The 23,822-nt window shown below is 40.9% G+C and overlaps 1 protein-coding gene across 3 annotated transcripts in view; it reads left to right on the top strand.

Moving 5' to 3' along the window:
* Positions 1-23,822, top strand: part of cadm1a (cell adhesion molecule 1a) — a 328,662-nt gene that overhangs the window by 284,909 nt on the left and 19,931 nt on the right. Inside the window, exons 8-9 of one of the 3 annotated variants that reach the window (XM_029518974.1) lie at positions 11,094-11,183; positions 19,762-19,794. The exons of 1 other annotated variant lie outside the window; for it this stretch is intronic. In XM_029518974.1, coding sequence (XP_029374834.1) covers positions 11,094-11,183; positions 19,762-19,794 — 123 coding nt within the window. The remainder of the gene's footprint in view (positions 1-11,093; positions 11,184-19,761; positions 19,795-23,822) is intronic. One more of the 3 variants, XM_029518975.1, reaches the window with a different exon arrangement.

Raw genomic sequence — 23,822 nt, 5'->3', positions numbered from 1 at the left:
TGTGGTTAATACCCGAAGCTTGTCACCACAACTTACCTTACCTGGACCTTGATTTAGAAAAATGATGTCCTGTGCCTTATTAAAAAAAAATAAAAATAGAATGGAATAGTTAAATTAAAACATCAAAGAGAATAAATCTAAGCGAAGTGAAATATTCTGGAATTTTGTCCTGCTTTCTGTTGTGCAATTTGGGTTTATGACCTAAGTATTTCTAAAATCCTGGCTACGGCTCAGTGCCTAATAATCTAAAATCCCTGCCAGCAGATCCTTGAGCTCAGCCAGTTTTAAAACTGCTGTTTCCAGAAAGTGAAGGTAGCTGCTCATGGGAGACTGAGCAAAAATGCAGCAAATGCATACAGTGTGTTGTTAGTTCCGCAAATAAACTGGACCACATGAGCTCCGGAGCGTTCGGATTTTGTTTTTTAATAGATGGATTTCAGTATTTGGAGCTCTATTACATGCCGAGTCAAGTTTGTGTATTGTATATAACCTAAAATTACAAATCACAAATTTACCTCAAGGGGTCTTTCACAATCAATCCGACACACAACAACTTCTGCCCTTCTGCCCCCACACCCTTTACAAGTTGGGTAAAAAAGAACTGCCAAAAACTGATCAGCTCAGCCCCGACATATTGCATACCAGTCTTGCTCTTGTTTTATTCTTTTCATGGGATGAAACATAAGCCCATCTGATGATTAATATACAAAAGTGGTGTTCGTGTTTTGTTGACCATTTGGGCTCCCTCTTACAAATCCAGGGGAAAACCTTTAACCTGCCTCCACCTACTACGGCCATATTTCCTTACTTCCGTGGCTTTCATATTGACCTAGCATCCTTTCTCTATGGAATTCTCTCCTTATAAGCATTATCTCAACATGCTTTTATACTGTTGATACCAATAACGTTTTCTCCCTGAGCAGGGCATTAGGCTCTAATGTGCTCATTTTCTCTGGCCAAAATTACTTGACTATCATTTTTGGTAGACCCTGAGCCCGCTGAGAAATTATTTGGCAGTTATTGTCAGAGGGAATTAGGAGAGTGAAAAGAGTACTTTTTGTGTAGGGAGGAAAAGGGACGCTCAGTGCCTCGACGGACACCAGCTGAATGGATGTTATTTACAGCAGAGAGAGTTGATGTGCTAATGATGAGTGCAATAAAACGACTGAGGTTTCGGCCGCATACCAGGAAACAGCTTACCGCCACCTGCTATATTACGGCTGTTTGTTTAAACTAGCAGTGCGGTGCCGGTGTCTCTGTGCCTATATTCTGGTGTTGCTTTTCTATTAATCAGTCAGACACATCGGCCTCTGGGTTGAAGTACCTGCGGTGTTACATTTCACTATTAAAACCATCTTTTTACATTTATACTCACTCACGTCACTTATCTTCCAGAGAGGATTTGAATTTATGAAGGGATTTTATGATCAATAAGTGTTGTCTGTGCAAAGCCCCATCTCCTCCCCATCCTTTGTTAATATTAAACCATTGTTTTCACTGTATAGCCAGGTGGTCTTTCCTCTGAGACATTTCGCAGGCAGACTGATCCTGAAAGTGCTGCTGACAACTACAATTGTAGTTCGGCGTTTGGCTCTAGCTGGGATTGAAGACAAGCTGTCCAAAAACCTGTCTAAACCTTCCTGTCACAGCAGGATCACACTGGCAACCTCTCGCAACGCATATTGGACAAAATAGCCTCAAGGGAGAATACACATTGTATTTTCAGGAAGCAGTGAAACTGCGATGCTAGCAATAATTTGTAGTGCGGCGGTATTTGAATACATCACAGTTGCGATATGTGCAACACAATAAAGTATTGGATTTTTACTTTTCAGATCAGGCTCTAGGAAAACTCATTTATATATGCAAGCTGATCAACACTTTCACCAGGTTATTTTTATTATTAGCATTTCATTTCATTTGCATATAATAGTTTCCACTACATATAATGCAGTCTTTGTATCTTTCCCAAATCTCGGAATCTCCACAATCACGGGTTTCACCAGAAATGATGCATTACAGCGCTGGATGTAATACAAAAGATAGCATTCAGCTCTGAGTTCAATATTACTGTGTTGGAGGGCACAGCTGAGTGTCAACAATGGAAGAATGAATCCTCTCAGATGCACAAACAGACACAGCAGTGGCTCTGCTGGGACCTGTATTATGAAATCCACAAGTAGCCGGAGGTGTCACCAAATAAACGAGGATGAAAATCTTATGAGATATAAGTGAAGATTCACGACAGTTCAGGCGTAATTGATAAGGGAATGGCTGTGAGTAACTATGGGCAGAAAAAGGTGTGTGTATTTGTGTGTTTTTGTGCGCACACAGGAAATGTATTTATAATCAGATCAATTACAGCACACATTAAAAACATCAATAAGAGCGACCCTTTTACTTCAAGCTGTCTTATTGCTCACAGTTGCGTGATCCATAACGTACAACTTTGCATGAAGTATGAATTTTCTGATAGCAGATAGTAGTTTTTATTTATTAAATTTTTTTTCGCCTGTCTTTCTCCCCTGGGTCTAAACAACAAAACCCCATGGTGCAGGCTCCTGTTTGCCCCCCGCCCATCCACCCACTCATATCGCCCCATGGTGAGAGGAACACAAAGATAAACACGGTAATGCAACACGTGGGCAACTAAAAGCTTTGCACAAAACAAAAAACAAAAAAAATAAATAAATAAAACACAGCCACCATTAAAACCACAGAGCGCCTCCATCCTTTTAGAGCCAGTCTTTTGATGACTTTGATGTGTCTGTGGCCCCCACGCTACTAATGTCTACTGTAATTCAACCTTCGCCTAGCTAATGGGAAGACAGGATGTTGTGGCTGAGCTGACAGAAGCCGATTTTCGCATTATGTTCCAGATCCCCCACCGCCGAACACGCATACACACACACACAGGCACACACACTCACGGACCTCCTGCTTCTACACTCCCCCCGCCATCACTGCACCTCTGCAGTGGACCATTTACCTAAACAGAAGCTGCAAGGACGGTGTTTATCTGCACACAAACGCACTCCCAAGAAAGAATATGAGGGAAGCAGAAGGTGAGGCGAGGGGGGTCAATGCGGACATATATACGCCACGGTGCTGTGGAAGATGGTGCAGAAGTTGTCACGCAAACAGCATGATCGCGACAGGGTCCCGGTCTGCTTCCAGCCAGACTGCGGTGGGGATCGGTGTCTCCTTTGTCTCGGTCAAAAAGTAAAAAAAAAAAATCACAGACTATATTCAAATGCAACCACCGAAGAAGGTCATTTTTTTTAAGCCTCGAATTCTGTCTTTGCCCCCCCCCGACACACACACACACCTAAACCAGCCGGTTGAATCCACCACAGAGGGATGTGAAGAATTTCTAAATTACTTTTAAAATAAAATGGTGGAGCTCTGGCAGCACTTTAATAGCGCTTGATGTTGACTCCTGCCCACCTTCAGCATTAACACATTTCAGTAAAACCACTCTGTCAAATCTTGGAACACGCTGTTGCACTTTCAAAATCTTACACCTGCCCTTCAAACTACATTCCCTCTTGGTTTTTTTAAAAGCTTTATTCCAGACAGATGGTCCAGATATCTCAGCTATTATTAAACCCTCTCTGACTCTTGATATTTCCCCTTCCAATTTTAAACCTGACATCGTTTGCCACCGCTGAGAGAAACCTGGATGCTTTTGTTTTAGGTCATTTCATGCCCACGTCCAAACTGCCATTATAGGAAATCACGGTAACATTCATGGAAATGCTTCCTCCTTTGTGTGTTTTCTGGGGTCTCCCAAGGGTCTATTTTGGGTCTCCTCTGATTTGCCATATACTCGCTAACCCTAACCTTAAATTAAAAGTTCAGGTGTCAGAAAACTTCCTGGAGTTGAATGACTTAATTATAATTACCCCCCATGGCTCCAGCAGTACCAGCATTAATAATCTCTTCTATAATCTGAATGCTTTATCCAATAATGTTCGGGAAGAGGTGTTATTTTTGAATCAGATTCTTGACTTTGATTCTCATCTGACTCGGGTGATGCAGTCCAACAGACAAAACAAACCAGGATCAGGTCCTTTCTTTTCTCTGCAGATTTAAAGAATGTCACTTGTGCTCTTATCTCTTCAAAGACTCGGGCATTGCTGTGCACTCTGTTCTTGTGTCAGGAGGCAAATGTGTCCAAAGACCGCAGTTGACACAACGTTCTGCTGCCAGGCTGTTAACACATACCAAGAAAACAACACTACGCCAATCCTCACTGGCTTCCTACGAGTTATAGAATTGATTTTAAGATTTTATCCTTGTTTTTTAAGGTCTTAGATGGTCTGGCTTCGAGCTACATCTGCGATCTGCTAACTCCCTACGAGCCTGATCGCTGCCAGAGATCCCTTGGCAGGGCTGTACTAATGGTTCCCAAATCCCAACACATCACCAGAAGTGACTGGGCTTCAGCTGTCTAACTCAGAGCTCTCAGGCACAAAAACCCAGCGTCATCCTTTGAATCTTTTATTAAAACTCACAATAGTCATATTGCCCCCCCCCTCACCCAAATTAGTGCTAGTGGCAATTATTTAAGCTACCGTATTTTGCGGACCATAAGGCGCATGATAAAACATATATAAAGCGAAACGAAACGGTCAGGTAAGTCAAACATTATTCAACTCATTCACAATATTGTTCAGTTGTGACAAATGCAGAAAAATACACTCACATTTTAAATCATTCATCCTTCACAAATCCATCAAATTCCTGATATGGATTTGTCAATTGGGTTTACGTTAAAATCCAAACGCTGGCTTGACGTCTAATTATAGTAAGGTAACTTGACTAAATGTTGGATGATGGTTGGTTGCCAGCACTACATAATTAGTTATCTAACGTTATCCATATCCAACTAAGGACCAACATTAACACAACGTCCCTGCGTCAGCTGGGAATGCTCCGACAATCCATCAAGCAGAGCGGCTTCGTCGCTTACCAAACTCGCACTAAAACATAGACAAACGCAGATTTTTCAGCCCAGTGTACCACAATAAATTAGCACAACAAGAATTCATACATAATGCGCACCGCCGTTTTTTGAGAAAATAAGGATTTTAATTGCGCCTTATAGTCCGAAAAATACGGTATTTTATAATGTATTTTTTTGTGTGTGTGTGTTCTGTTCGTTTTTATCTTGTCTTATGTGTCCTTGATTCAAATTCGTAAAAAAGTTATGTACTGTTTTTCAGTGTAATTTGAAAAGTAATTAAATCATAACAGACCCCAAATCCCAAACTGTACATTAGAGCTCTGTAACATAATGATAAAGTCTGTGTTGTGCCCCTGCACCCGACAGTTCTCCTTTGTGGCAGCCAAAACAAATGCAGGCGTGGCCGTCATCTTTTCTAATACATCTGATTTCCGAGTATTGTGACCCTAAGTGATGGAGAGCACCGTGAGCCCGGCTGACATTAACAATGTTAACGGCAAAAAGAATGCAGTCCGTACCGCTCTCAACCCCTCACTGCTGGTCTTACTTCACGGCGGTAAAAAGCGAGACAAAAACACAACCATCAGGGTTTTCCTCTCACAGTCAAGTGAGAGCCAGTGGCGAGCGCTTTTTAAGTTGTTTACAGGCTGCCGTTTCCCCAATAACTGAGTTCTTTTCTCCCCTGTTCAGTCACCATCACCAGCTTTTATTGCACACCAGCAGCACGTTTAGTGACCCCGATGCTCCGAGTCATCCTCCAACTTACTTTTCACTTCTTCTCCATTAGAACACATGGGAGCTTCTTGAGAAATCGCTGTTGGCTCTTTAAGTGGCATCCAACTTGTCTTCCAGGGGCGCAGAGCATCCTGAAACGTCCCATTTGCAAGTGCTCTAACGAGGTGAAATCGCTTGTGTACAATGTTATGAGGAGGAAAAGCAACTCATTGCTTCCCAAAATGAATCTCCAAGTAGATTTTGAATGAAGCCTGTTTGCGTGTGATTAAGAAATTTTTTACATTTTGGATTGTCATTGTGATATTTTGGGTGCATTGGTAAAAAAAATTGCGTAAAAAAGTTGCTTTCAGTTACATGCCTTTAATTAACTCACTTAATCTAGTGTTGACCGTGATTTCATGATTTGTTCTGACTGATAAGCTGATTTCCAAAATAATGCAAATTGTCTGTATTTGCGTCTTACCAATAAGATCTGATTCTCCCCTGGCATTTGCACCTGCCTCATACAGGTACATGACCTCAGCTGTATTAATCTATTTATCGATGCTCTATGCCACTTATTGTTAAACGGCCATGGGGGTGCTGCAGCCAATGGCACCTGACATTGAGCGATTGCGACACACCGGACGTCATCCACAGGACTAACATATAGACATTCACACCTACAGGCACTTTAGAGTTGCCAGTCAAACTAACATGCTTGTCTGTGGACTGTGGGAGGAAGTTGGAGTATCTGGAGGGAACCAGTGATAATAGACAAAAGAACAGAATCACTCAGAACCAGCCATTATAAATGAGGTTACCCGTCTTGGGGGACAAATACAAGTTCTCTCTATCTCCAAAATGTTTCAATGATATTCCCAAATTCATCTGCATTAGTAGAACAGTCAACTGGAGTGCAACGTGTCCTCACAGGTGGCACTGTCACACAGTTTAACCTCTGACCTTAATTCACAGGTCAAAGATTTATATGAAGCTTGTCCAACGTCACCTCAAGTCAATCTTAGGTCTATATATGCAATCACAATAAGAGTCTTCACTCTTGTTGCTTTACTGGTTTGCAGTGGATGGAGCTTATGGACACCACCTTCAGAGGGCACAGGCGAGGTAAATAAATAAATAAATAAATAAAAAAGAAGTGTCAGTCTTAAGAATAAAATATGGGTAACCCCTGCAGTGTTAAGAGACACTAAATGGATAACATGACAAAATATCAAATCACTGGCAAAATAGAGAGAGAGAGAGAGATATATAAGCAAATAAAAAAGGAGGAAATAAAACTTTCTAATCAGGTCACAGCATTATACAAAGCTACAAAGCAGCGCCTGGCAGAAGTTCATCCCCCGATGCGTGAATACGTTTTGAGCAAAAGGTGAAAACTTGTAGCTCAGACATCTATGAAAGGTGCAAAAACATATTTTAACCTGACTTGAAAAAATGATTCTTAAAGAGTTTGCTTAAAAAAAAAAAAAGAAGCAGCTTATTTTCTCCTATTTGTCCCTCTTCACTTTCACCATTTTTTCCTCTAACCTAGATCAGTGAAAGAATGTCCGAGACCGTCCCAAGCAAAAAAACATTTGTCATTTAAAAAAATATATATTTTTGGGTTTGTATACTTTTATTTACTTATATTTTTTGTCAGTAATTGGCACAGACACCACCAGGAAACAGGGGGAGAGAGAGAGAGAGGGGAATGAGCTGCAGCATCAGGTTCCTCTCTGGCGTGTAATCGCGGCACGCGTTCCAAACCAATCCACAGCTCTCACTTTTAGAAATGCCTGATGCCAAATAAGACAAGGCTGCTAATTAACATTTAGCATTTTAGTGTTGGAATTTAATCTTGAACTACTTTTGACAACAAATGTAAAGGATGCCATACCAATTTAAACTAGACCATTTAATGGGAATTTAATTGTCATATTTTTAGTGCATCTTAAAAAAAAATGGGACTAAACATGCGCTTCTAGAGATAATTTATCTCAGGTTTATCTTTTTGGCCTTACAGGAAGTCATTAATGCCGGTGGATGTTTCTTATAGTTGCTGCCACTGTGTAAACGTGGGGTGTTTTTCTCATCCTCCGCTCACATGGAGTTCTTTAACTCTCTGGTTTCGGCAGGAACGATTCCTGTCAGGCGGCGTCTCGGAGCTTCCCGCAATCCCCGCTCCATTCGTTCAGACTAGAAACACTGATTCATAAGCCTCATCAGTAAACAAGGCCCGGTGACTCAGCGGGAGGAAAAACACATTCAGCCTGTCACATTTGAAAGTCAATGAGCTGCAGTCTTCATAGATACATTGCACTGGCTAGCCACAGAAACGGCGAGGGAGCTGCTGTAGTGTACATTCAGACAGTATTGCCAGTTTTTCTTCTAATCTTTTTATTTTTTCTGTTAAGATTTTAATGAGTTGTTGACACTGATGATCCCAAACATCTGCTGGACCCTCACAGTTCATGATGGGATAAAACCAATTAGACTGCACCACCCCCGAGCTGGAGTTTGTTGGCTCTCAAGCATGTGTGAAACTCATCAGCTCAAGCTTCATCTGCCAGCTGACTTCCCAACGGATCATTTTCTCGCCGCCTTTGTCTCGGCATTGGTCTGTACAGCCCTTTGTATTGTCAAGGTTGTCTTTAAAAGAACGGGATTGTTGATAGATTAAAAACATACTGTACATCAGCAGAATTTGAAAACTGATCCAGATCACCTGAAGGCCATAATTTGCATTTCTAAACTCGCTTCAGGCAGAGTTCTGAGGGGCTACATGGTCTTCTCTGCCGTGTATTCCAATTAGCTGATTCACTTCTTTTCATGTGAATAAAAATGGACGATTTTCTAAACTCACAAGCGTGAACAGAGTTTTGTAATAACTATGAATGTCCACTGCCCTCGGGGAAGGCTACTTTTAAAAGGTACACAACCTCTGTGGCTTTGGGGAAGACACACAAACTATTTTTTGAAACTTCTCTTGAACCTAACTTATACATATTTTCAATTGGCACCCAATTAGTTGTGAAAATGTATTTCATGTACATTCAGTTCACAAATTATCCAGATTATGGTTCATATTATTGGATCAGTGAAGTGCAATCCTGTCCATTATTCTGAAGACATGAATCTTAAAAAAAAGGGACAGAGCTATGAGTTTTAATGTTTGACATCAGGTCAGTCATTTTTTGAAACAGCTGGCTCCTGGAGTTAACTCAAACAGAACCAAACAGCCACATATTAATACATTTTTGAGACACTACAGAGAATTTCCAGCAACATGTGAATTTATGTGGAATTGCCAAAGTGGCTGTATTTCTGGTAATTAAGGAAATGTCATGTGGTGCAGCAGTGTGGCTCATTAATATGATTTTATTTTTAATTTTTATTTATGTATTTATTTTTTACAGGAACAGAGGTCTTTGGCTAATAGGAATAAGATCTAAAAGGCTTTACTGATACAGACAATATTTGTCAAAATCATCCTTGGTTCGCTCGAGAACGTTACACGTTACACATGTAATATCGTCCGCCTCTCTTCAACCTGAACTCCCGTCCGCTGTGGTTTGTTCAATGGTAATAGCTTTTCTGGCTTTGACTGCGCTATCCAAAATTAGTCAGAAGTTTGTTATGCAAAAAAAAGCTTTTAATTTCACATGACATAGTGTATTACATAGTATTTATTGTGAAGCATTCATTCTGGCGGCAGCTTCACCTTAAAAACACACATTGAATTCATTGAATTTAATGCTAAGTGCTTGGAACATGGCCCAGTCTTTATCGTTCAGTGGCAGAGACTCCGTGTCAGATCTCAACTTGTAACTGCAGCCTTTATTTATAGTTTCAGAGAATATGATAGAACATTTTGGCAACATATTCCTCATCCAAAAAGGTGAAATGCTGCTTCGTTAAATTAGTTCTAAGTCTCAAATTTAAGAATGATTGTGCAGTTTTCTTGTTTGCGTGTCAGAAGGTGTGTGTTTTTCTACAGTGGGTCAGCACAACCCCAGTCCCAGTCCGGGGACGCCCCCCCCGGCAGTCCCGAAGCCGTTCAGGTTACGCTGACCGGTGGCTCTAAATGTGTGTGAACGGTTGTTTGTGTCTGTGTGTCAGCCCTGTGATGGACCGGCTGAGTCCGGCCTTCACCCAGTGTCAGCAGGGATTGACTCCCTGCGACGTTGATGTGGTGGCACGACCATCTGCACACCCAAACTACCTGCAGAAAAGTTTTCCTTTAAATTGTCACTCGTTGTAGTTTATATTCTTATTATGATTATCAAGAGCAGTCAGACTTTTGCTGGTAACACGAAGGTTAGATGGAATAAAGTAGCGGCTTGTTGTGGGAATATACAGATAGTTAATAAAGAATACCACCTCCTCCTTGACTGCCCCACCCTCCTCCGTTCTCACTTTTCATCCATAGACATTTCTTTTCCTCACCCTCTTATAACACCTTATTTCATTAAAGTGTAGACTAACCGCTTTCCTTATCGACAGCCAGAAATTACTTATTTTTTTCAGCACCTTTTAATAACCCCAACAGGTTTTGCAGTCCATTCCTGGGCAATCAGAGCAGCACGGGAGGTTTCTAACCAAGTAGCACTGCCAGCGGCTTCATATCGGTGCAGCCCTGCCACTTCAACAAGGAAAATGTCACTTTTGATATCTCCCCCTGGTCATTGTCAGGGTGGGGAGTCTAACTCGGCTAATGAAGTAAAAAGGGGAAAGCTGTGGGAGGAAAAATTGACCCAGCTTGATGCTTTTCATTTATTTTTCATTTGTGTATTACTTTTCTCCCCTGTTTTAGCCTTGCCATCTTTTGTCGCAGGATGTTGGGGTTTGTTTGTTTGTTTTTCTTTTTTTTTCTTTTCTTTTTTTTACTTTGCTGCCATTATCTGCACCAACTTTGTAATCATCCCCTTGGAGATATTAAAAATGCACTGGCACGCTTGTTTGTCAAGATAGCTCACTTGCATGAGGATGACAGCGCAAGTACACCAACACGTATTACTCATTATGCATTTAATCACTTCTAACAAGCATGTGCTTGATTGTCAGTATTTCTCGTCATGGTATATAACCTGTGGATAGACTTAAAAGAGAAGAGTTACCTACAAGATCTTTGATCAGCTCAGTCGGTCTGAGACGAGATGATGTGTTGCGCTGTCATCGCCGTGTGTGCAGTTGGGTGCAGTTAATGCGTTGCCATTGGGTTAATTCATCACAAAGCGTGCAGCGAACCTTTAACTCACACACACGCGCGGTGACACACAGTGAGTCTCTGCTCATATATCAAGCGGCGATACCATCGCTTCACAGTGACTTTACTTTATCTTCATGGCTTTTGTACTCATTTGTTTTCCCCCCCTTGTGTTTGTCATGTATTTGTCCTCTCATCCAGATGCTCCTACCACCACCCCTATACCCACCACAGCCACCACCACCACAACCACCATCACCACCACCATCTCCTACCCCGAAGCCAATCAAGGTACAGTATCGCCCTCGCACAGTGTGTGTCTGAGTTTGTGTGTGTGTGTGTGTGTATCAGCTCCCTTCCAGAGCAGCCCTAAATCACTCCATTTCTCCATCTTCATGACACGGTGGCAGTCATATTGGCACGCATGTTATCCCTTTGGGCTAAGGTCACCCAGTTTGTCATTGACCCACTTTCAACTCCAAAAGCTGTAATCATTTTTTACAGGTAAAAAGTATCAGTCGAGACTGCTGCTAGTATCAATTTACAAATGGTGATAGAACCGGGGAGGAAAGTTGGCCATTTTCTTGGTTTTATGGTCACTGTTGAAAGTGGTGCGATGCAGAAAGCGTTGATATTATCACAAATGTCACAAATATAGATCCAAAGGTCAAGACCAAACTTCCAAAATAGTCAAATAGGGTCAGAGCCAAACAGAACACAAATCTGAGTCATGCATCTCGATCCTCTTGCTTGCCTTTCAAAGCTAAGCTAGGCTATCTCTGCACTCCTGGTGAAGCGTTATATTAATGTTCTCCAAATGTTTCCCAAAGAATAAATCTATTCATTTCAGTAAAAAGTAAAAGCTCATCTGATGATGTGAACGTTTGCACCTGAATTTTTCTTTGACATTCTCCTTCAGCGCAGCCTTTGTGCATTCACAAGGTTTGACAGCGCCGCTGAACATTGTGATCCACATGCTCAAATGAAATGGACAGAGGTTGTATAAAATATTTCATGGCCACTGAAAAGACACCTTGTTGGAATTCAGACAAACTCATCCATCATATTCAGGAAAGATGATTTATAACAGAGCTTCGCTGGCACAAAGCGATGTATGCACACAATTTTAATTTAATTTTATTTTTTCAGATATGATCAAGCATCTGTGTGGGTGTGAATATAACTAATAGGCCAAGGTGTCGTTCAAGCAGCCAGTTATTCCCAAATACCCTTTCCACTGCAGGGTTTAAAAACAAGCCTGGTCAACAATAATAACTCATACTAAAAAAGATGTAGTGTATAAAGATGCGGACAGTGAAGTGCGACTTTACGTGAACTGAAACGTAATGCAAACAAATTCCTGAAAAGGCTGTAAATTAGATAACTCAGAGAATGGCCGCTCTACGATTAATTGTATGAGTGTGATAATTGTTATGCAACAGAAATTGCCTTTCGTATGAAAGATAAATTTACAAATATAACTCATAGGTGAGTTGCGAAACAGAGGTAGCAGGGGTTAACAATAACCAAACACAACCTCACGAAAATTAGGCCCTTTAGAAATAAACAAAAATTTTTACTCTGTGTCTCAGCGACAGAACTATTATGAGTGTCAATCGCCAAAGGGAGCGGATAGAAAACATCGCTTTATGCCTCGACTCCGAAATCAGCCTCAGCTCCAAAATGCAATCAAAGCCTCTCTGACAGGCTGCTCAATGGGAACAAATCTCACGATGCTGGCAGAAATCACAGGCATTGTGCTTGATTATGCCCGCTGATTGGATTAAAGCAAATACCTATCTCTACCCGGGCTGACTGATAGCTCCTTCGCCTCCTCGGATCGAGGCACGTGGAGTCTGCGCAGGAATCTGTGATTATAGCTATCCTACCTGATTCACGTTGAGATCTCTATTGATTTCAAAAGTGATCACACTTAATTCTTAATGCGCTTGCTGAGAATAATAGATTTGTGGGTAAATAACAATACAGCAGACATAAATTTGCCAAGCAGTACTTCTGCAAAATGTGTGACTTTCGGAATGAATAGAGAAAATTAAGGCTGCGCAACTTAAAAATATATATATAAAGCTTACAGTGGCAAAGCCAGTGACGGATAGATATTGCCGTGAGATGTGGACTGCCTTATGTTGTTCAGTGACTTTTGACCATTTTTGTTCTTGCAGTACTGTTACATAAATATTTCAATGGGTTTATTATAAAACTAAAACCAAAGTGAACAAATCTTACCTCACAAGGCGACATGTTTATTGCCTCCGCTAGTGATTATGCTCGGATTGCATTCTATATAATATCATGTTTTTCTTTATAATGTGGAGCAGCCATGTGCTGTTGTGGAAAATGTTGGTTATAATAAAAATGTACGTATATATTTTAACACTCTTAGTCAAGGCTTGTTAATGGTGGTGTCTTTAAACCAAACGACCCCAGGGTATCTTTGGAAATGAAGGGGAATTCAGTGCACCATTATCCTTTAATTGCCACTTGTATCCACAGCGGCTGCTGCTCAAGTAAAGTTTCACTGTCGCGTCGTGATGTCTGCCTTTGGCGAAGCCGATTTTACAAAATAACATCCATTATCATCTATCAGCTTCTCAACTATCCAAGCGCAAAGTTTGTGCACTTACGTTTCTGTTGTCCAGCATTAATGATGTGTTATTGTGTTCATGCCATTCGACAGAGGAAACCGAACACAATCAAAAAATTGTGCTCGCTGAAAACTGGAAACGCAACAAATGAGGCAAGCGACGTTAACAGTCAGTCACCCTTTGTCATGAGTCATGAGAGTGTTGTCTGGCTCTTACCATATTGACCAGGAGGAAAACCAATGAAATGATGGCCACAGTGATTATTCTGTTAAACTAAAACTTTTCAAGGTGAAGAAGTTCATGCTTGACTTCGAGAACAGCTTGTGACAAAAAAAAAAAAAAAAAAATCCAAACTATATTTTGGAGCTTTCAACTTTTTATTAGCGAATGAAGATGGCTCATGTGTCTTCACATGACTGGAACGAGACCCCAATCACACGAAACAAGGTGGCATATATATATTTATATCTATAAAACTAGCTCTGATGTCTACTCTAAGCCATCTGCAGAATTCATTTCAGAGTAAGATTAAAAAATATTCAATAGAAGTAAAAAAAAATTAGAAAATCAAATAATGCAGTAGAAGTATAATATATGACAATCTTTTCTTATGCCAAAAATAGCTCCGGTATATTGGCGAGTTATTTGAGTCCCCAATGAGCAGGACTTATGTGGGCTCGAGCTGATAAAGCAAAACTCGCGTCCTCAGTGCCAATATGTTCGGATTTGAAACAACCCACTTCCAGTTTCTGCCAGATGTCCTCTCTTTATTTTCAACTGTCAGGGGCATTCCAACATTACTGTCTATATAGATTGAAGGCAGCAGACTCATATGGCCATAATATGCTCTGCGATTTGATTTAATTTACCCACAGTGTGCCACGCAGATCACAAACCCACTGCCAAATGAATCTATCAGACTGGGACTGGATTTTTTTTTCTATCAATTTCCTATTAGAGAGACAAAATAGAGCACTTTTAAAAAATCTATTAGAGCCCCGACACATGGCTCTTAAGTGCTTGGCAGGGGTTTAGTAAGTCACATGGGGAAATGACTAAATTTCTATTTTCATGACTAAATAAATTTGCTGACCATCTCTGGTAATTTGGATGTATTAATTTGTTCTCACAGTTAGTTGGGATATTTATATTTCCCTACAACACCTTTGGAATAACTGCAGATTGCTCTTCTCCATCTTTGGTATCCTCTGGTTCGTGTCCCATGTGTTTAGCTGCCCATATTCTTTTTTTTTCCTCTTTCCTGTTGCCATTTCTGTGTCAGTGTAGAAGACACATTTTCCTCGAAAAGCAACATTTTGTGCTGCACTCTCTCCTCGGGGGCTGCAGTCTATTACCTTTTTAGCGGTAGCCAGGGCCAAGAGGAGAGCGTTTGTAAAGCACAAACTGACCCCAAAAGCACAAATTCACTGCTGTCTTGGTAGACATTCAACATTCATCCTCCTTCATGTAGTATATCTCTCATCATCCTCCCTCCCCTCCCCCCCACCCCACTGAAATAACATGACTAATCTTCCTCTGATTCAACACACGCTAAATCAGCTTAATCTCTGAAAGAAGAGGATGGATAATAAATGTGTACTTTATGTGAGTAAAACAATCAGGTGTCAGGCTAGCATTACTTTTAATTGATGACAGGCCATAAAAAAGGTATTGACTACCAGTTCATTTAATCCACACTGTGGATGGTGAAATAAAACGGGGGTGAAAAAAAAAAAAGAAGAAGAAGAGAGAAACAAATATTCATTAAACTTGTCAGCATCTTAAATTATACAAACACCATCTAGTGGAGCGACTTACAGAATTTAATGGATTTAGATGAGCCTAACTCCGTGCGCACATGGCGCTAGATAATGTGTGATATTGTTCTCACTTTGCTCTGTTTGGTTTCTTGTCCGTTTTGAAATTGGAGCCAGCCAGCTATAACTAATTTGATTAAGGTTCGATAGCAACACAATAACTGCCCTCATGTGACGTACGGCCCTGGGAGAGCATCAATGATATTATTGCACTCAGCATCATGGAAAACACCAGTCTGGAGCCCAACACGTCTTTTTAATGTGGAAGTATATCGTCTTCTGGAGGTATTACGGCACTACGCAATGACCGAAAGGAGATGAAACTCATAAAACAGGGCCAGGTCATCAGCAAACACACAATGTTTAAGAAAAAAAAAAAAAAAAGGACACAGTTTGACTCAATATTTACACATACATTCATATTTACGCCACATTGCAGCTGCTAGACTGCGAGAAGTGTGTGAAATTATGTTCAAATAACTTCTGAATTGTGCATATAAATACTGTATTTGACTTTCTATTATTATATTCAGACTTTACAGTCATAGATGCACAATCTCAAAAGGCAATGTTTGGCTGCTTTCATCTCCTGGTCCAACCTAAGAGATGGGTTTGAGCGTAGTTTTCTCACTCTCAAAAGTGAGATACAAAATACAGAATACTTTAAATATATATATATATATATGTGTGTGTGTGTGTGTGTGTGTGTGTGTGCGGCAGCCCGGCACATAGTGGTTAGAGCTGTTGCCGCATAACGAGAAGGTTGTGGGTTCGATTCCCAGGCCTGGGGGCCTTTCTGTTTGCATGTTCTACCTGTGCCTGCGTGGGTTTTTCCTCTGAGTGCTCCGGTTTCCTCCCAGCATCCAAAGATGTTATTTTTAGCTTAACTGGTGGCTCTAAATTGTCTGTAGGTCTGAGTGTGAGTGTGCGTGTCAGGTGTTGTTGGTCTCTGTCTGTGTGTGTTGGCCCTGCGATGGACTGACTGGGATTGACTGCATAACCCAGAAACAGATAAGTGGTAGAAGATGAGATAAATATATGTAACTGTGTGTGTAGCCACAAGCCTAATAACATTAAGCTAATGTGCATACAGTACACCTAAAGATGGCGGGGCGATCGGATATTTGGTCATAAAGAGGACAAATTCGAGTTTCAGGGGCACACCTGAGTCACTATGGTGTATCATGAAAATGTTCTGGAGTTGTGTCACTAAACGTGTCAACCTCAGGGTGGTGCTAGTGAGATCCAAAATGGTGGTCTGACAACGACATGAGGATTATTTTTAGGATCACTTGGTTGCAGCATTTCCCGCCTCTGTCTCCCTTCGTTTGATCAGCAAGAGTATTTGTTCCTAATCCTGCAAAATCAAACTTGAGGCCACCCTCATTACATCTTGGGAAAAGGCTGCTGGCGTGCAGTGAATGAGTCCACGTCAGGAGGAGGTTGAGACGGGTCAACAAAACACAAGAACACCACAACGGCCCCTTAGTGTTTGTTTACCATGACCACTGGACAGTAAACTATTGTGTTCTTATCAACCCAAACACCTTTTTTTTTTATCCGAAGACAAACAAGGTACAACATGTTACCGTGGGTACAGCGCTTATTACTGTAACTATGACAACCAAGGTCAGGCATACCTGTCGCCGTAGGAGCAAAATTTCAGGTCGTATCAGAGGGTTCAGGGCGGGGGGTAAAAAAAAAAAAATGCTTGTTCATGTTGAAGGGCTGGTTTTTCACAAAACTGCAGCAGTTCTTACTGAGAAAAATGTATTGTAATAAAAAAAAAAGAAAAAAGAAAGAGATTCCAGTTTCTCTATCAACAGGGCTCTGTGGGAGATGGAAAAATTCCCGGAAATATCGGAAATCACAAACTAAAGCTGGAGTAGAGAAGGCAGGTCAGAGAAAAAGTGGATCCAACAAAAAAAGTAATCTAGCAGCCAGCGGGGACACCCAGCAGTCTGTTGGCATTTTCAGTACTGCGGGGTTCCACCTAATGCATTTCTGCCAATATAATTATGATTGACATGCAGTTATCTCTGCGTGTTGAGCTGGATGTCATGTCACAGCCACTCTCCAAAGGGCTCATTGGGAGCACGGTAACTAGTCATGGAGCTGTGTCCACATCATATCTGTGAATGTCAGGCAAGGACACTTCCCCCGCATGCCCGACCTGTGAAGTTGGGAGATGGCGGATGAGCGGGAGGAGGCGGCTCAAAAAACGGACGGGCAATCACTCAGCGGCAGACATATTGAACGGTCCCACATCGCCACGCGGACCACCCAGAGCGTAATGAGGGTTAGCAGGCCATGCTGCCTTTGTGTTGACTGAAGCTTACAGCGAAAGGAGGCCTCATTCATCATTTTTATACCAATGAGCACTATTACATTACCATGTTCGAGCGGAGGTTGAGATTTAACAAAACAGGCCGTTGTTCTCCTCGGAGATGACACGTAGATATGCACGCTGGCAGTTCTGTTGAAGAATGTTAATTTCCAAAAAAACCATCGTCCTCCAGTTTGTCATTTCCCCGTTATCTCTTCACATATAAGACCTTCCTCTGCATTTTTAGTCTGCGTTCGTCTTTGCGTCATAACTCAAGAGGACGTCACGGCTCACGTAATCTCCCAATTCCTCTATCAGAGTGAAAAATGAAAAAACAAATAGCAATCAATTTGAACAGAGCCATTATATTTGACTTGGTTTAATCCTAAATATATATCACAAGATAAATAGCAGGTGTACTGCGTGTGCTCACCAACACAGCTATGGACAATATTGAAATAGAAAAATTGGTCCTTGTCTGTCGCGGCTACAGTGATGTTGAAGTACAGAACAAACCGCAGTAAACCAATACAAAATGTCAAGCGTCCCGCTCTGTCACAGTCGATCATCTGTATAATTAATACGTAACTGTAAATATCACACATTATTGACAACTGGTCAACCAGTGTCCTTATTGTTGTATTAAATCCTCAGTCAGGTAAATTGATATTCAACAAATATTTATATCCTAATTATCATGGAAAGCAAAGTCAAAAAAAAAAAAAAAATGTCACTGTGTGATCTTTATTTCTCGGCACCTAAACACAGAGTCTGCGTCGGCTTCCTGGAGCGAGGATCCAACCGATTTGTTGACGTCAAGCGCTGATTTTTATTGATCCTGTAAACTGGCAAAAGTTGCTGATGTCATCCAGTCGTACTTAAAACGAGCTCGCCATTGAGGCCAAACTTCGCTTTTTCAACCCATCAATTTTGCTTTACGGAAGACAACCAGAGCAAACATGAGCCTTTGAGATATTTTTATCGAGGCAAAGTTGCGAGCTAACGTCTAGCCTGTGGTATCATTTAACACTCACGTTTGAACTGCTGAAGGACGTTGTAGAGAAACTGATCCTTGGAGGCTTCATGGACTCAAAGACGGACCTGGCGTAGTCTCATCTTGTGAGCTTTTACCCTGAAGCTTAACTCACCCACTCTTCCACAAACATCTGTCTGTGTCTTGCCAGACAGATGCCTCCTTTGGTTACAAACTATTCCCGTTTGTTGGTGGATTAGAATTTTCCTTGGAAGCACTTTTACAGCATGTCTTCTGTAACTTTGAAGTGTCTTGTCCGAGCCCTATGAAATCCAAATATAAAATTCGATATACAATGAGCTTTAAACATCTGCAATCGATACGTTTAACTTGTGCAACAACAAAAACAAACTGTTACCAGATCATCTAATAGAGTATGAAATCTCCTCTCTGGCCGTGTAATCCAGGGCGAGGGGGGGGGGGGGCGCTCTGCAAATCCAGACAGCGTGATGATTAGTGGGCATTTAGGAACGCGGACACAGCTGTTTCAGTGGATTAGGCCGGACTCTGAAGGAAGACCACTGCAGCAAATTTAACATTGAAGTAGGTTTTCAAAAAAGTTTTCAGCTGAAGTGGTAAGTCAGAGCGCAAACTCATCTCGTTGTTAAAACTTTACTTGACAAGTTATTCCACTGTAAATAGCCAGTCAAGCATTTTTTAATAATAATTATTATTATTATTATTTCGTACACTCTTGAATTAGGACAGACGCACAATTATTTCCTGCTGATTGTGTGTCCTTTCTCCACACCAATAGGTTCGTCCACATCTCCGTCAGTAGCCTTTTTTTCGTCGATGTTGTGGAACGTCCAGAGTGTGCATTTGAAAGTGTGAGTGTGTGTGTGCGCGCCTGTGTGTGTATGTGTGTGTGTGAGCTTTTGTTTATCTCTGCACTGCCTTTGGTTCCCTTTGATTTCCCTTAAGCTATATGTCTTTTGTCATGTTCTGGTCTTCTGATTGCTTGCTTATGGGTGTCATTTGTTTTCTCCCCCTGCCTCCTTCCCCCATTTCTCTTTTTATTTGCATGCTCTTCCTCCTGTTCCACACCTCCCTCCACAACTGCCATGTCCTCTCCTTGTGTGCTCAGACACTGCGCCCAGCACTGAACCTGCAGCTCATGGTTGGTATCTCTACTTTCCTCTTTATGTCTTTTTTTTTTTTTTTAGTTAAATGTATCCTGTCTCTGCTGCATGCCTACTTTTTTTTATTGTTGCACAGTCGATGTTGTTGTTGTTTCAGGCTGCCCAGCCTGGAGATGTGAGCTGCGCCCCCCCCCACCCCCAGTATCAGTCACATATTGATCACAATGCTGATATGTCTTTTGATGCCATTCAGCAGCAGTCTACACAGTTTTATTTTTGCTGCATTAATTGTGCCACAGATATGTTTTTGTGACTGTCACAGCACAGCCTTAACACCTAAACACCCCCCAAAAAAAAAAAAAAACAACAAAAACTCAGCTTCCTGGAACCACAGTTGTGAAATGGTTGCTCGAACTAACCAATTACTCTATTACCCTGAAGGTGCCACAGAGGAATAAACCCCACTCTGAGGGCAGGACTGATTATATCATCAGCATGAAATGATTTTGTGTGGGGGCAAAAATTGTCTTCATCTACTCATTTGAACGAAGATGATACACATAATTTTCTCACTGTGCCTAATTTGCATCTCGTTCTTTTTAATTTTTTTCGTAGTTTCTAAATTTGCTGAAACAAATTCATCATCGCGTGGTCTCAAGATTTCCAGCTCAGTTTTGCTCCGTCGAGGAAATTCACTGACTTGCCTCACTTGTCGTAATGATCGAGTTTGAGGGGACGGCAGAGCGAAAACGAGCCACGGGCCCCCATTATCCCTGTTTGTGGCAATTAAGCAAAACTTAATTTTATTTTGATATATGAATCATGTAAAGGTTTCAAACAGGTTGACAAGACAAACAAGCTAATCAATCTACCACAAGCAGAGCAGTCCAGGACCCCGAGGCAAATGCTTTATCTGCCTGCTTGGTAATCTCCCCTTTCCAGGAAGACTTGTATTTTGTTTTTACTTTTATTTACTCCAGATGGTCAGATTTGATCAAAACTGCCTTCATTGGAAGCCGTCATCTCTCACACCTGTCAGTGCGATGATATTAATTATTAATGTGGTCGAGATGGTTTCAACATGAGTAAGTTTTTGTTTCTCTCTCTCTCTCTTCTAGTGCGATTTGAATCATTTTTCACATTCCACAACCTGTATCAGAGCTCTGAAGAGTTTTCAATACAGTTCGCAATGCAAGTTGCAGTGCATGAGTGAGGGACCTGCACGCCTGTGGACTGTGTTGCTATTTGACTGTATGCAAGTGGAAAGTGTTTTATTATGAACCATGTTGGTGATGCATGTAGAATCTATTTCCATATGTGCTTCAGAATTTTCGAAAACATAGCTGACTGACTGGCGAAGCTAATCCACCTTTCACCCGATCGAGGGGGTTTTTACTATGCAGCGCATTCAGTCTCCAGATTGTGAGTGTTGCACATGACGTGGCTGCCAGTTGAAAGTGTTGGTGAAGAGCACTATGTGAATGTAAAAGGCTTCTCCCACAGGAGGATGTCAACGACGTATCGTTGCATTTGAAAATCCCTTTGTGCTGTCGTTATTTTGTGCATTGTGCATACACCCACATTGGGTTGTGGGTTGATGTCACGTATTAGAAATTAGATTTACCGTCCAACCACTTTGCAGTATCATAGACTGATTTCATTAGGTTTTGTTTTGTTTTGTTTTTTGTCACGTAACTCTTTTTCATTTTTAATTGAACTAAGGAAAGGAGACCAAACCAGGTCCTGGTGTCATAGTGAAATCCCTCAGTTATAGGTCTGAAGGTCTGAAACAAACAAACTTTGAACACATAAAGCATAATGATAGCAATTTCATCACAAAAACCCAAAATACACTATTTTCTAATCTATGCATGAATGCTTGGATTTAATTGTCTCCAGCATTAGACAGTGTGTTGAATAGATCCCAGGGATCCTAGTGGGATATGAGGCAGCTGAAGCGCCTGCTGACATGGTGTTGACACGCCTGCGGCAGCAGCGAGGTCTGCCCCTTGTAAATGAGGTTGGCAGCTTGTGTTGGCCAGAGCACAGATGCTTTATTTGTCTTTTTGTGAGATTGGTTTATGAGTTTTTGAATGGTTGCCCCAGATGTTGTGTCTCAGCTCATAATTATTTTTTAAATGTTAGTAATTAACTGCGCTGATGCATCATGAATATAATATTTATATTTACTAGTAGCTTTGCTCGATGATGCTTTTGTCCAAATGACTCAAGGTTCTCCTTTTAAACACGTTTAATTAGGAATTTAGGATGCTGATAAAGTCTATAAATTTCTAATTAATTAAACCAAAAGTGCAAAATAATCACTCTGGAGCTTAAATTAATCAAATTGTAATTGATTCTTGACATTTAAAGAAAGGGATTATTTATTTGTCTGGTCTTAAAGTTATATCCAAAGCTCTGAAAACGGAAGTTGTAGTCCTGTAAGCCAAAGAGTTTCATATCAGATGATGCTGCATCTGGCGATTTTCTGTACATCCGATGCCAATGTTCAGTGAATTATCACTCAAATCTGTGGATGTCCTCGGTTTTATGGGGCTTTAAAGTGCGTTTCAGCTCATTGTTTTGCCGCCTGGCCCGCAGTTTTATGTTTTGCTTCACTCTCAGTGCTGTCATAGCAGAATTTTTCGGGTGCGCCGGGCAGCTGTTTTCAGAGAGGAAGCTTTAAAAAGCCAACTGCGAACTCCCTGCTTCGTGCAAAACAACAGGCAGACACAGTCAGAGACTAGCTGGTGAACATAGAGGAGCATTTACCAGCAAAAGAGCCAGATGTTTCCCTCAGGGGTAGGTAGAGACCAAAAACAAGAGCGAAAAGAGAGGGAATATTAGACTTGCGCTCAGCGGGTGGCTAGAATCTTGACTCTAAATGAATGATAATCATACTCTGTAACTGGTAGATGTGTGAATATGCAACTGTTTGTTATCTAGTTCACCATAACTGCTGAGAAAGACAAAAAGAAAGTGTTTATAACTTCTCTCCGCTCACTGCGCAGGAGGTTTTCACAGCCTGTCACTGTGTGGCTCTGTTTACATCCCCCTTCTTTTTTTTTTTTTACAATAAATAATACAGGAGCAGGTATCACCTCTAACCTGCTCCACAGCTCCATGTTTAACCCCTTTCTGTTCATATACATCATTCTGATTTGTGGAGGCAAAAAAAATAAAATAGATGCTCGCTGCTGAAATGTCTGAAAAGGGCAAAGGGAGATGGGATAAAACCAGATGAATGGATTTGCACGGTGGATTGATGGAAGTGGATTTCATTAATATGCACACAGTATTTGGTGAATATACATTATTGCAAGGTTCAGGTGTTGCATTGAATTTTTAAATATAATTAACATTCATTTATTCCACGGGGATTATGCTGATGTGAGAGCGGGTTTTCAGTGGAGATATCAGGCATTTTGTCATTTTATAGTTGACAATTTGAATGTCGGCATACTTCCTTCCTGACATAAATTATAATTCAATCTCCAAACACACTGATCAATTCTTTTGGCAAAGTAAACCCAGAAGCTGCAATAGTTGGTTTGTTCTCAAAGGTTAAAGCTGCTTTAACCTGAAAACATTCCTGTGCCTTTCCAAAGTGCAGCTGCCTTATTGAGGTGTGCATCAATCATATATATATATATATATATATATATACTGTGTTATTCACAAACCAAAGTCAGTGTATAAACACAAATATAATTCAGATACAGGTTAGTTCTAAGTGTTGTCCATCTTTCCTTTCTTTACAAAATGAAAGTCCCACATCGAATCTTCTCCCCTTCAAACCTTCATCTGGGTGTTTGTGTGTTCATTCATGTCACTTTTAAAACAACAAGCTCTGTCACGTAATTTTCTAAAATTCTATCTTGTTTCCTAATTATGAAAAAAAATAAAGTTAATAAGGTAATACATCACAGCTAATCAGAATCAGGATGAGAAAGTTAAACTATATTGATAGTTTTCTACAGATATAGAACAAAGAGTCACATTTGTACCTGTCTACAGTCCTGAGGTAGATCCTGAATACTAAATAATGATAGCACTTCCGTGCAAG

The sequence above is a fragment of the Echeneis naucrates genome, chromosome 14 (genome assembly GCF_900963305.1).
Source record: "Echeneis naucrates chromosome 14, fEcheNa1.1, whole genome shotgun sequence".
Classification (NCBI taxonomy): domain Eukaryota; kingdom Metazoa; phylum Chordata; class Actinopteri; order Carangiformes; family Echeneidae; genus Echeneis; species Echeneis naucrates.
Note: the sequence above shows the minus strand (reverse complement) of the source record. Positions and strands in the feature narration are given on the sequence as shown.